This window comes from Nipponia nippon, unplaced genomic scaffold, assembly GCF_047370975.1.
Source record: "Nipponia nippon isolate SJK-2023a ecotype South Korea unplaced genomic scaffold, ASM4737097v1 scaffold_8, whole genome shotgun sequence".
NCBI lineage: Eukaryota > Metazoa > Chordata > Aves > Pelecaniformes > Threskiornithidae > Nipponia > Nipponia nippon.
In genome coordinates, this window is record NW_028262402.1 from 41,456,830 (window position 1) to 41,472,048 (window position 15,219).

Here is a 15,219-nt window from a genome sequence, read left to right on the forward strand (position 1 = left end):
CTTGCTTCTCTTTCACATGCTAAACTTTATTAAAACAAATTCTCTATCAAGTTAGATGCTAATGGTAATCAGCTATACCACTTTCTTTAAAGAACAGCCTTTAATTTAACCAGGCAATGCACAGAAACGCCATTTCTTGACAAAGTGACAAGTAAGTTTTTTTGGAATTAACACTATCATAGAATCATAGAATGGCTTGGGCTGGAAGGGACCTTAAATATCATCTAACTCCAGCCCCCCTGCCATGGGCAGGGATGCCGCCCACTAGACAAGGTTACTCAGGGGCAGGGCATCCACAGCCTCTCTGGGCAACCTGTTCCTGTGCCTCCCTCGACCTGCTGGCTACACGTCTTCTGATGCAGCCCAGGATATGGTTGGCTTTCTGGGCTGCAAGTGCACATTGCTGGCTCATGTCCAGCTTTGCATCCACCAGGACCCACAAGTCCTTCTCTGCGTGGCTGCTCTCAATGAGTTCTTCTCTCAGTCTGTACTCATGTCTGGGATTGCCTCAGATGTGCAGGTGCAGGACCTTACACTTGGACTTGTTGAATCTCATTCAGTTCATATGGGCCCACTTCTCCAGCTTGTCCAGGTCCTCCTGGATGGCATCTCGTCCTTCAGGTGTGTCACCTGCACCACTCAGCTTTGTGTCATCCGCAAACTTGCTGAGGGTGCAGTCTATCCCACTATGTCATTGATAAAAATATTGAAAAGCACTGGTCCCAAGATAGAGCCCTGAGGGACACCACTCGTCACCAGTCTCCACCTGGACATAGAGCCATTGACGGCATCTCTCTGAATAAGAAATCATCTGGATGGACGCATCCATCGAATAGTCCACCCTTCAAATCCATATCTTTCTAATTTAGAAATAAGGATGTTGTGTGGGACTGTGTCAAAGGCTTTACAGAAGTCTAGGTAGATGACATCGATCGGTCTTCCCTTGTCAACTGTTGCAATATCCCTCCGTGCACCCAAATCCTAACAGTCTTTCCAACTTAAGATGTCAGAGAGTTTAAAAAAAAATCCAAATCTTATTTCTGTTCTTATAATGACTGTAATCTTTGCTGTTCTGTTTGAGGAGCATGAAAATCACTTGGTCTGCCTCATGTAAGTGAGGCCTTTTAACCTTTCTGTAAGTTAGAATACTGCACCATTTGCAGAAATAGCCAACTATAAAACTGACTTGCAAAGTGTGTGCAATGGTATTAATAAAAGAAATTGTACAAATAATTGAAATTATTTTTCAAGGAAAATATGTGGCTATCGATATATGAGGACGAAAGCAAGAAAAAGTAGAGAATTGTTTACCACTTTCACCTGAAATCCACACCAAGAACACAGAGCCTGCTCAGGGAAAACATCCACTTCTACCTAATCTAGAAATCCCAACCTCCATCAGAATCTAATTAATTTGGATGTGCCTGTTTAGCGAAGGATACTACACTTTCTGAACACAGAATATGCATAAAATGATTTAAATGAAATAGCTAGTGAAAATAAACACTCCAAACCTTCCCATCAGAAGATGTTTTTCTGTGTGTGTTATCAAAACATTTAGATGAGATTCTTTTCTCATTTATGCTGTCATAAATCAAGGACAGCTTCACTAAACTCAGGACAGTGAATAAACCTAAAATTTAAGGTATCACCTTCTTCTAAAACATGTATTGAGGACTATTTTGAGGCAGACCAGTAGCACGTTATGTGATTTAACATATATTGCACTTGAAATGCACAGTTATTGATTAACAATTTATAGCACACGTTCCATAAATTAAACCTTAAAAAGACACTGTTTTTATTACAGGTACTAACATACCTAAAAGGAAGTAAATATATACACAGTGCCTGCCAATAGGAAGAAAAAGTATTTTACTAGAATTAAGAGATGCTTGTATAAGGAGTAAAAACTATGTCTGCGATAGATGCCTGTTTAGCATTTGTGTAAAAGTCTCTCTTCAAAGACAGGGGAATCAGAGCTACTGATTTACCTCATCTAATAAAAAAAGTGGTGTAGAACAGTTGCTTAGTTCCAGCTGACCTTGAATGTAATTGGCTACCTTGGATGTCTCTATGGTATATGCCATTAAGAAGATAAAAATATACAGGATTAAAATCTTAACCGATAAAGCTAAGAAATTAAGTATTACTCCTTTAATAAGCCTACTTTATGAAAGTACGTGAATACCAAAATATCTCCTTGCTGATTGCTGCTGAAGTGTGAATAAGCTTAAAAATAAGTTATCAAAAAGTAAAAGTATCTAATATTTTATTTTCCCCTTCTTACCTGTTTAAAAACTATGAATAAAGAATTCAAAGCAAGTATTTTTACTCCATGACACTGTACTCCATCCAAAAGCACTTGCACACCACCACATTCTCCAACTTTTTATATATGCTTAGTCTAGACTGATAGATCGTTTTGTATCTTAAGATGAGGATGGAGGCATATTTTTTCTATTATATTTTTTTCAGTGCAACAGGTTTTTTTTCCATACTTCTGTACTACTTAAGAGTTTAAAAGTGTATGCAATTGTAAGAACACTGTTTTACAAGGTCAGGGTAGATTATTACAGAGTTGAGATTGTTCCACTGTAGTGCAAAACAAGAGCTACAAAAAAAACCCAAAACACAACATTTTAAGTCACAAAACCGATTAGCGAAGACAAAAAGGTCTGTCAGTTAAAAAGCCAGGGCAAAGGCAGAGACCATTTCTGCCTGTCATGAATAAAACCATAAATAACATGGGATTGTGATAAACTGTGGGGGAAAAAAGAGCTGAGGAAAGACTTTTTCTTAAATTTAAAAAAAACAAATATGCAGAGCTCAAAATAAACAAAGTCTTTTTTTCCCCTGGGTATGAAAGTAGTTTTTGTTAGACTGCTACTTGAATTTAGGAAGTACTTAGTCAGCACATGTTTGGAACTGTAAAAAACAATGATAAAAACTGAAGGCAAGATGATGATTTAAGAAGTATACATTATAAAATCATATATGCATGACAAAAAAAAAAACCTCAAGAAACACTATAAAATCATATATGCATGACAAAAAAAAAAAAATCAAGAAACACTAGATTATATACATGTGTTGCCATGCTACCACAACTGATCTTGTTTCCTTCCTTGATACACTCACAGATACAGGCCGTTACAACCACAATGCAATTTTGTGCTAACTATTGTAGTAAACATCATGAAGGAATTAAGACACATCAATCATCCTTCTTGTATTTAAACAGAAGTTTAGGGACAGTACACAGCAACAAGTCTACAACTTGAATTTGGTTTAAAACTCCTCCATGGAAAGGGTTGAGAATTACGGAGTAATACATTTAGAAAACCAAATCAGTGTAACTGTAAGTGGTAAGTTTCAGCTCTAAGGCTTGTCAACTTTCTTAGCCTCCATCCTATCACAACAGTTAGATTATTACATTATATTGTATCTTTACAGCTTTCAGCTATAACCAAGCGTTTCACACTAAAGTTGTTCCAGTTACAAACAACTGCTGGGGGTTGCAGAATTAGGATGCATTTTAGGATCACTGCTGTCTCAAAAAATTTGTATCTAGCCTTAATAAAAACCAAAAGCTATGAAATCTGATTCATTATCAAATAATCCACGTAATAGATTTGTTTAAAACTCCATCCTATACTTTAAATGCCTACAATTGACTTTTTGTTTCATTTCCTCTGAAGAAATGTAAAGGTATGTTCTACACATAAAGGAAAACATGGTGAAATACCATGCATTAATGTATAAAGAGTAGACCTTAATGAAGATTTCAAGTAACAGCTGTCTTATATTCCTTCCCTTCTTTATGATCCTAATATCCATTTAAAAATCTTGACTCAAGTATTTCCCAAAGAAATCAAGTACAAGTCTAATGGCTTATAGGTACTGCAGCTGTATCTGAAACAAAAAAGCAATAGCATTAACAAGCAACCTGACTTAAATATTAGACAAGTTTATTCTTACATTGAAACGAAACACACAAAGTTAGGGGACTAGATGGGAGAAAAAAACATTAAAACCAACAGGTAAATTGGAAATGTCATTGTCTTTCACCTTAGTGAGGTAAGGCATTTTTAGTAAATAATACTGCTAATGAAAACCCTCCTTAATAAATTTAACATCATCCTTCAGCTTCCTCTACTGTATATCACTTCAAATTTCAGCTCTGCTGCAAGTCAACCTCCTTGACATCCATTTTCACTGTTGTATTTTCAACAATGGTTTCTGACATTTCTACTAGTTTTGTAGCTGGCATCTTTTTGGATCTCCTCCTGCCTCTTGACATTTCTTATCATTTCCTCCCTAAATCTTCCTCAGAATCACAAATGCTTCTGTTTCTCAAAATACCAGTGAAGCAGTCTCTTTTGCTCAACTATCAATTCACAGCAGCATACTGGGAAGCGGAAAGACAGTAGTAGGGCTGAAGAGCAGACAGAAGCAGCAAAGCTTGCTTTAAATAAAAAAATAAATAAAAGCTGAAGAGCTCAGGTCACCACACTTTAGCGGCCTGCCATCACACGGTTTCTTCTCCTCCCATGTTAGATATCCACATGGTTTCAAACCTCTTATTCTCTCTCTGCTCCTTGATTTGCTATCAGAGATTCTGATAACAAGTAATGAGGGAAAAAATTTTGTGATGTCTCGGGAAAATTCTAAATCCTGATGAAAAAGGATCTTTTCCTACTCTCACCTAGCATATTCCAAACATATATCCAGGAAATAGTTAATCCAGGTTTTAAAATATTCTTATGATCTCTATCAAAAATCAAAGTATTCCTGTATTTCTTCCTTCATTTTTCCTATAGTCTGCAAACACCTCATGATAGCTAGAACTGCTGTCTCTTATGTATCATTTAAAATCCAGACACTTCACAGATTACAGATACTGGTGTACACTGCCTAGTCCCAAAAGCAGAAAAGGGAAGTTATACCTTGAAGTTTCATTTTGAAAGTGTTTTCTGAGTACCCTAAAATTCCAGTGGACTGAGTAGCATGTGTGCATTTACTCCTATAATTTTATTTGCACAAGAACTGCAAGATTTGGCTTATTTACCAAAAGGTCAATTTCAGGTGCCTATTTCAGAAAGATAATCATCTTACCTTTACAGTTTCACTTAAGACTTGGGTTTTATCTGCTTCTTCACTGGAGTGCAATTCTAGTTTATTATTTAACTCTTGTAGCTGTTGTGCCTGTTCATTCAAAAGCACTTGTGCCTGATGCTCCCGATGTAATGCATTATTCAATTCTTCACATGCACTTTCAAACCTCTCATGGGTGATCAATTTCTGATAAGGGAAATAAAATGTGTTTGATTGTGTAACTCTATTCACTTGTTTACATGCTTGACTTTCAGAGTTGCACTTGCAAACATATCAAATGCTAGAATAAAAGCGTGCTAAAGATGAATATTTAGGTTTTTTAACATGAAGACAGATCACTGAAAAATAGAATGGCAGACAACTTTATTCACTGTGTTTTTTCAAAAAAGCATTCAGGGTACTGTAAACAGTATGCATTCATTATTTTATTCAAATTAGCACCCCAGGTTGTGAAGAATCAATATTTAAAAGGAAACACGCAGATCAATGTCCCACATTTCAATGCATATCTTACTAACCCTTGTAAATGTCTTCCTGGACTCTTTCTGCCCTCCCCAAAATGTTCCAGAAAGAAGAAATAATTCTTCAGGGAAAATCATGATCTACATTTGAACAACAATCTAAAATGTGACAATTTCATTAACTGTCCCAGAACTGTAAGAGAATAAATCCCATTAAGAACAAAACTCAAGATTATTAGATACAACCTTGTCCATTTGAGTAAAAAAAAATCCAGGAAGGAGAATGGATGGCAAATCATCTATTAAATATTCTCTGCTTGGAAGTGTTTTGATTGGGACACACTGACAGGTCTACCAGCTAGGCCTCAGGATCAACACTGGGTACAGCTACATAAAATGCTGCTTATTCTGGGACACAACTAATTAGGTTATACTGTGCACCTGTGAAGCACATATAAGAATCCTTATCCATTCACTTTCTCAGATATCTCAAGTGTGAGCTCAATTCTGAATGCAACCTACGGAAAATAAGCATAGGAGGAAAGGTGCCCAGTGAGCCTCCAGTATGCTGTAAAATATCTATCATAACACTCAGCAATATCCACGCAGAGTTTAAAATACCACATTTATGCTTTATGAACATCTGATTAACACACTTATTGGATACCCTCCTTCCAGCTGACTTTAATCTGTTGAAGTGAAACCTATAAATCCTTTTAGGGTATATAAATCACACCAACATTTTCAACATATGGAAGAAAACGTGGGTTGCTGAAGACCAAACATGTAATTACACAGAATACCTCATTCTACAAATCAAAGAGAAACTCCTGTGGAAAGGAGATACTTCTGAATACATCTGACTTACAGTTTAGTGATATCTACAAGGCAAGTTTTCTGGAAAATTCTGTTAATAGTAGATTGATTTTATACTTGTTTTTCAAAAGAACACAAATCAAAAAAATGTGTAATGAGGAGGATCTCTTGTAAGCAGTCTCCTCTAAATCAAATATACTTACAGATTGCTTAAACATATTTAATTGCTCCTGCAGGCTCTGAGCTTTGTCAGCTTCTTTTTTCATCTCACTGAAATTCCATCTGAATTCTGCAAGTTTTAGGCGCAGTGAGCGGCGTTCCACCTCTGCTGTATGAAGTCTTTGTGTAAATTCAAATATTTGCTTCTGCAAGGATGCTATGCTTTTCTGTTAGCAAACAGGAACAAATTCATGCACTATAAAATGTGCTATTTTAGCAATAAAATCAATCACATTTAATAATCAAGCAAATGAGATAAAGCTGTCATTTCATCCTCCATCTCTAAAAGACACAGACAAATGCAAAACTGTGAACGTGTTTCACCTACTGTTGAGGGTTACTGAAAATTCTGTTTTCAAGGAAGTAACTGTTTTCACGTAAGGGCCACAACAGATGACAGACTATGTGAGAAAGAGTTTATCCTTTCATTTCAGTTAAAGGGAGGAAGGTTATCTTTTCTGAAAGATAGAACACTAAGCAGAAGGGGGGGGGACCCCACAACCTTAACATTTAGTTAAAGCAAAAAGCAAGTTTGCTTTTATAAAGCAAATACGATTTTGATAGAACTTCAAAAAAATCTTTTTCTTGGATACATCAAATCTCTTCTTAAAATTCTTTGACAATAAAAGAGAAGATCTATTCACACCCTAATGCTTCTAGGTGTTGCAAATCAACTTCTGATTCTCCATATAGTTGACTTCAATGTAATAGACTCATAAACAATCTGAAACAAAATTAATAGTACTATCAGCAGAACTTTACTGTAACACTTATGCTGTGAACCTACTGTTTACATGAAGTAGCACTATAAATAAGTATACCGTAATGGGTAGTCTGTCACACAATCCAGCTTCCAGGGCCTGGGTATTTATTTTATGAAGCCCATGAGCCAGCCTCTGTACCAAGGAGTCTTTCTCCAGATAAGTAATGCTCCTGCTGCTGTCCAGAGGAACAGTCTCCATTATTACATTCAGATTGTCCATAAGTTTTGAAAAGGAGTTCCTGGCTGCACTTAGAAGTAAGTGTCCAGAAAGCCAGGGCTTTGGATCTTTAAGAAACAACAACAAAAAAGAAACATCAAGTAAGTTATTAGTTTCATTTTTTTCAGTGGAAAAAAGCAACAACAACAACTAGCATCTTTAAAATACTCAGTAGGAAATTTCCATTAAAGAGTAGAAGATTGAGCTCACAGGAATATGTCAGAGAGACTTTGGGACGAATTTTGTATTTAGCAATGAACACCCTAATCCTATGAATCTGTGGATGAAAGGGTAGGATAGTATTCTATGGAACAGGATTTGTTTGTCAAAGAATAATTTTCCAGTTGTTTTTATGCTCTCCTCCAATACTATACCTTCTTAAGTCTTTCTTGGACGTTCTAATTTTGTAATTCAGAAAACATGTAAGACGGATGCAAGCAAATGCAAGCCAGGCCAAGTATGTCAGATATGATAGCACATGGTAAATCACTTTATCGCAATATTTACTATGAAAATTTCTGAGGGTTTCCTGACTCTTTTTCCCTCCCCTCTATAGATGTCTAAATCATTTGCTGTTCAAAATTAGTGAGGCTTGGTACCTTAATGCCATACTATTTATATTCTGAGACAAGAGAATATAATTTACCTTATTCCAAGGCAATTAAAATTTTACAGCTACAATTACTTATTTCCCCACAGGATTTTGGTAATCATCCTTCTCATATAATGGACTTAAGGCCCCAGCACACCCAACATGTCCTGCTTACTGCTAGATTCGTCAGGTCTGTAATTAATAATTGTGTTTAATGTTGATAAATAAAATTGTCAGTGCTCCTTCCACTAATTGGTATTCCAGATAACAGTTAATAGGTTTATTTATGCCTTAATAAAAGTCTTGTAATTTAGTTTTCCCTCTGCTAGGCAGGTCTTAATCTGTCATTACTTGTCTTATGATACTATCAGTGTAAGATGACAAGCATGGAAGAGCTTATTTACATTCAGTAGTACAGCAGATCTCCTGTTGCTGCAGTGAATTAAAATATTTACTTAAGAGTATAAACAGAAAAAAAATAACTATAGTTTTAAGTTAAGTCATTTCTTTTTATGCATTTTGAGGATAAAACCGAAGGTTCAAAGCAAACAAAACATGATTATTGATATTTTTAGATTACAATTCTCATCATAAAGAACTTATCACTTACACATGAGATGAAATTTATCTGTAAGCAAACAAAAAAAAAGCACATGATAATGTCGAATATTCTTTTTTCAGAGCCATTCACCTGTTTGGTTTCAAAATACCACCATTCCAATGATTCCAGTGCTTAACTGGAGTACCATTCTTGAGTACATGCTCTCAGTAACCCCAGCTAGTAGTAAATCTGTCTTTTCTTCATGTCTAACATAGCACCCTTTCTATTCATCTTTAAAGCTAAAAACCTTATCCAGCATTTTTATCTTGCACTTCAACTAACAAAACATCCTTTGAAATAAAAAAAATATTATTCTTCTCATACCCAGAAGAAACTGCTATTGTAATGCTCTGTCTACTTTGGCCAAGGCTCTTCTCTTTTCCTTATGTTGGTTCTCTATTACTGATCACATAAAAGATAAGCTACCTTCATTGTTTTAACTCTTATCACAGATTATCCTGTCCTACTTGTCTTTCAGTTTCAAAGACCATCTCCCTTCTCCAGTCATGATGCATTCACTAGTTTGAATGTTTAGTTAAATTAACCAGAAATTAAAACTAGAACATTTGTACTACTTTCCATGTAAGATGACACCAGAACCTTCTTAAAAACTCCTTTGTTGTGATTTTTGGTAAATATCAAAACATGGATACTGTCAATGAGCTACTGTTCCTTCATTTTTCCCAGCATTTCCACCTGCTATCACATTTTACATGAGACTGTCTGCCTGCCAGAAAACACAGTATTTCTCCAGATGTGCAGCACCTAGGATGGCAGTCCCTTTCCCTATGTCTAGAACGCCCAGTTTAACTGTATTAAAAATAAATTAATAATAATAGTGCAGGCAGTTGTGTTGTAGCATTCTGAAACAATCATTCCACTTCATAACCAGGATTCCTGTTATACAGTACAGTTCAACATTCACAACTTAAGGCATTTTCTTGGGATGGGGAATAAAGAAGCAAATCATCACCTCTCTTTTTTTTTTATGAAGAGCAGTTTGGAGTAAATACACAGAAATATGTTAACGCAAGTTAGTGACTGCTTTGAAAGACAAAATGAGAATATAATGCAATTCCACGAGGAATTGTATCTATAATGATTGGGAAGAGAATATACGGTTTAAGTATATACATTTTAAGTACCTGCTCATGAAGGATGAAGGAATTACAATAAAAGCATTAAATGATGTACAGTGTGATGTGTATAAGAAATTATTAACACAAATACAGGTATATCACAAAGAGCAATTAATTCTTACATTAAAAAATAAGAAAAAGACAATGAAAAGTGACAAATCTCACTTCACTGACAGATGAACAAAGAATTCTTGTTTACTCTGTTTTGGTGAAATAGAACAGTCAGCAGGATGAACTTAATAGTACTACACAGGACTAAAATTGTCATGCTAAGCTTCAAAAGCGTTGTGTATGTAAGAGTTGATGATATTAGTATTCAAAAAGCTTGACCTTTACTTTCTCTGGTTTACTGCAGTACAGATTCTGTTTAAACAACCTACAAAACTAACTTTATAAAAAACCAGACCAAACCAAATCAAACCAAAAAAACCCAACGTTTTAATGAACTTGTATTCAGATTGAAGCTAGGAGATCACTCCAAGACATACTGGAATGAGAACCAAACTAATAAATAGCGTGAAGGGAAATGATCATGAATGTCAAACCAAAACCACTTTTTTAAAAGTTAAAAGCTCAAGAAATGTGCCTCAAATCACCAGAGCGCACAAGCCCAAAAGTTCCAGTGTTACCAGAGGGATTTGGATTTGGTTTCTTTCAACTGTCTCAAATGGTTCCTCAGAACCATCTTTAAAAGTTATTTTTAAGACACCGAACCATTCCATAGAGTCACATAGCACCTTCTTGTGCCTACTATCTCCTGTGATGTACAGTGTAATCTGGAACTGACATTATTTCAAGATCTGAAGAGAGCAGATGCCTCTCAGATTGCCTATTTACATAAAAAAAATTTCAGAATCATTTAAGTCAGTTTGAAGGTTTAAATCCTATTTGAAATATGACTTACAGAACATAAAATAATTTCCTGAGTATGCAAGCTGTCTCTTCAATATATTCCTTCAGAGCCTTATCACTTCAATACTTCTGGAAATTTCATGTCCAACTTTAAATTATTTATTGCTATTTTTTGAATCAAAAGGTTCTTGGGAGACTTTTGATCTCATGAGTGACAGAATTCCAAGTAATACACGAGCAGTTAGATATTGAGGTTCTGTGAAAATGACTTTATTAGAATCATAGAATGTCCTGAGTTGGAAGGGACCCACAGGGATCATCGAATCCAACTCCTGTCCCTGCACAGGACAACCCCAAAATTCACACCGTACGTCTGAGGGTGTTGTCCAAATGCTTCTTGAATATTGTCAGGCTTGGTGCTCCGACTACCTCCCTGGGGAGCCTGTTTCAGTGCTCCACCACCCTCTGGGTGAAGAACCTTTTCCTAATGTCCAACCTAAACCTCCCCTGGCATATCTTCCTGCCATTCTCTCAGGTTCTATCATTGGTTGCCAGGGAGAAGAGATCAGCACCTGCCCCTCCTCTTCCCCTCCTGAGGAAGCTGTAGACCACGATGAGGTCTCCCCTCAGTCTCCTCTTCTCCAGGCTGAACAGACCAAGTGACTTCAGCTACTCCGCATACAGCTTCCCCTCTAAATCCTTCACCACCTTGGTGGCTCTCCTCTGGACACTCTCTAGTAGCTTTGCATCCTTTTTGTACTGTGGCACCCAAAACTGCACTCAGTACTCAAAATGAGGCCACCCCAGTGCAGAGCAGAGCAGGACAATCACCTCCCTCAACCGGCTAGCAATACAGTGCTTGATGCACCCCAGGACACAGTTGGCCCTCCTGGCTGCCAGGGCACACTGTTGGCTCATGTTCAACTTGCCATTGACCAGAACCCCCAGATCCCTCTCCGCGGGGCTGCTCTCCAGCCTCTGGTTCCCCAGTCTGTGTGTACCTCCAGGGTTGCCATGTCCCATGTGCAAAATCCAGCACTTGACCTTGTTAAACTTCATATGGTTGGTGATTGCCCAGCTCTCTGATTTGTCTAGGTCTCTCTGCAGGGCCTCTCTGTCCTTGAGAGTGTCAACAGCTCCTCCCAATTTTGTGTCATTGCCAAACTTTGATAACAAACCTTCAAGTCCTGCATCCAAGTAATTTATGAAGACATTAAAGAGCACTGGCCCCAAGATGGATCCCTGCGGAACCCTGCTAGTGACTGGTCGCCAGCCCGATGTAACCCCATTTACTATAACCCTTTGAGGCCGACCCGTCAGCCAATTGCTCACCCCTTGCATTATGTGTTTATCCAGCTGTATGCTGGACATTTTGTCCAGGAGGATTAAAATAGAGACAAGATATGAAAGAATCACCAGACTGACTGTGGCCCTAACATTCTCAGCATGGCTTTTCCTAATTCTTAAAATCACAACTGTGTTGAGTGCAGAAATACCAAGTAAATAGAGTCCACCAGAATTCTCATGTACTTCAATACTGGCAAAATATCATGAGGTTTAGGATATTCTGACTAGTCACTTCAGCACTTCGATGCTGCTGTACAGTTTCTCTTGATTCCTTTTTCAATTTTCTGTTCTTACTCAACACTCTATACACAGGAACACTTGCAGTATAAAGCCTATAAATATTCTGAAACACAGTTCAAACTTTGTTTGGTAAGGATGTAAATTTAAGTTACTGAAAACAGGAAGATCAAAGAGAGAGATACACAGAGAGAGCACCTGAAACTGAATCAAAACACTTTTGATTGAATGGCTGACTTATGGTACCAGTTTACTGTTCAGGCTCCTGGGAGATCTATCAGGTTCTCTCTCTCTCCTGCTATTTCCCATTATTCATATAAATTATCCTCCCTATAATATCCTTTACTCTGTGACAGAATTGTTGGAGTTTCAAACTACCAGGTACCAAAGAACTAGGGATGACAACAATGCAGAAGGAACTAAGTGAGATCTTGTATCAGTCCTCACTGCAAAGAAATTAAGGAAGATAGTTAACTGCGGGGCATCAAGAGGCATTTCCAGAGATTGGCAATAAAATTTTCCATAGGCATAGTAGAATTCTACATGAGGAGAGACTGAGAAAATTAGAGAATCTAGACACAAATCTAATTAAGCATATACTTAGAGAGGAAACACAGTAGAGACATAAAACAAGAACTGCTATACATTGTGTAAGTTGAAAGCATTTTATTTCTCTCTCAAAACCAACAAGATAGCAAGTCAACCAGATGAAAATAGTATCCCATCAAATTCAATTGTTTTCCAGATGCCAGCAATTTCGAAATTCTAGATTTATATCATATAAAACACAGCAGGAAATTATTTCCTTTCAGTCAGCAGCAGTAATGTCCCAGGTTGAATATGTGCCAATTTTAGGGCCTGCACTTAAGAAATACACAGATCAAATAGTCAGAAATGACGTAGATTTTCTCCATGGAAAAAAATTAGGTTGAGCTTCAGTAAAATACTTTTCAAATATTAGAACAGTGGAACAAGATAACTAGGAAGCTTGTAAATATTACTTCATTGGAAGCTTTTAAGAACAGGTTAGCCAAATATCTATTGGCATGGTGTAGATGGGGTTTTTTTCTGTCTCACAACAAAGCAGGCAAAACTGTTTATATGCTTTCTAGAAGCACTCTCCAGCCTTCTGTTTCCATGACTTTATATACTGAAATGATAAAATATCATATCAACAATTAAAGAAAATTAATCTATTCCAACAATACAGCTTTCCAGAGATTTGATCCAGAATAGTTTGGATAAAATCCTAAAAATGGAAATAATGTAACCACCGTGATTATTTTTTTTTTACTTCTACTACAAGAATATACTTCTAAAGTTACCTGTTTTGTTAACAACATCCTGTAATTCAGTGACAGAACTGATTATTGCAGCAAGGAGGTTAGAACTAGTAAACCAGCTGAGTGCTTCAACATAGTGAATTTGTTCCTCTTCGTGACCTGTGAAACAGAATTGTAGCTAGCAATAAAACTAAATAACTTAGATGAGGCACACTACTATCTCCAGCTCTTTCAGAAATTGACCAAAAGAAAGCATATAAGCCACAAACTAATTCTTATCTCAGGACCATTTAGACTGTATTAAATATTCCAGAATTCCAGAATTACTAAAACAGAAAAGCAGATGGATCTTCTAGTTTGGGAAACATTTTTTTTATACCATTTGTCCTTGTAAGGGGAAGCACAAGCCAGTCTGGTATCAGAAAAGGACAGGAAGACTACATAATCTCTAAGGAAAAAATTAGCAATCCTATCCAATATTTTACCTGAATCAGAAAGCAACTTTTTGCTTTTTTAGTAGGAAATAAATATTGAAAGTGATCAACAAGAGATGAGGAAATATCTTTTCAAAAAATAAGTTGATGGTCAATCGTTTAGGAACATGACAAGATAAGAGTTCTGAAATCCATAACACAAATGTCAACGATATCAAACAGCATGAGTTTACGTGTGTAGTTGTAACTTTTCTTTCAATGCTTAAGAGACTAAGTATTTCCTTTTAGGGGAAATTACGTTTGTCAAGAAATCCAGAAATCACAAATCCAGAAACTACATTTGTCAAAATGTCACTAAATTTGTCTTCACACTCTATTAATAATAACATTATTATTTGTTATTCACTAACCATGTAATTTGACATAACACTTATCAAAGAAGAAAACAATTAACTTACTTGACAGATTACGCTTGCCTTTGGAGTCTCCTATACAAACTAGAATTCCAATGCCTTCTTTGAAGCCATTTACCCAGGAGAAGAGGGAACTAGAAGACCGGGCTAAAACTTTAAGTCTGTTAGCTGCCAAAACTGCAATCACACCTCTTCGGAATACAAGAATCAGGCCCCTGAATTTTCTTTTCTTCAGTTTTGCTTCATCTTGATTGTTTTCCTCTACATCAGAGAGAGCATGAACTAGGGTCCTAATCTCCTGGTTCACTAATTCATAAATGTTGACCTGATCCTGGAGAAGGTCTCTTTGGGAAGACATAGCACACGACCGGCCATAGAGAGGATACAGGGCACCTGCCAATAGTGCACAGGCTGCCAGGAGACATGAATGCTCCTTCTGAACCTGTGTTAATGTATTTTTCACAGAAACATTTTCAAGGGCCAATTTCTCCCGTCTTTTTTCAAGGACATAAATTTTTTCCTTGTTTTTCTCTGCTGTTTCTTGGTATTCCTGGGATAAGGAGAAAAAACAAACAAAACCAGAAGTATTAACTAGAAGATATTTTTTTAAAATAACAAAATCATTTTTACCTAGACAAAAGCTAAAAGACTTTTTTTTTTTTTTCAGATTCGAATAACACATTAAAGGAACAAAAATTATTAGTAATGACTGTCAAAATATCTCTCC

At 36.6% G+C, this 15,219-nt stretch overlaps 1 protein-coding gene across 5 annotated transcripts in view; it reads right to left on the reverse strand.

The window, feature by feature from the left end:
• The window catches only part of CCDC171 (coiled-coil domain containing 171), a 168,759-nt gene that overhangs the window by 84,884 nt on the left and 68,656 nt on the right, over positions 1 to 15,219 (reverse strand). For all 5 annotated transcript variants that reach the window (XM_087742166.1, XM_087742164.1, XM_087742162.1 and 2 more), the window contains 5 exons: positions 14,538 to 15,042; positions 13,688 to 13,804; positions 7,436 to 7,662; positions 6,599 to 6,781; positions 5,119 to 5,304 (listed from right to left, as the gene is read on the reverse strand). In XM_087742166.1, coding sequence (XP_087598292.1) covers positions 5,119 to 5,304; positions 6,599 to 6,781; positions 7,436 to 7,662; positions 13,688 to 13,804; positions 14,538 to 15,042 — 1,218 coding nt within the window. The remainder of the gene's footprint in view (positions 1 to 5,118; positions 5,305 to 6,598; positions 6,782 to 7,435; positions 7,663 to 13,687; positions 13,805 to 14,537; positions 15,043 to 15,219) is intronic.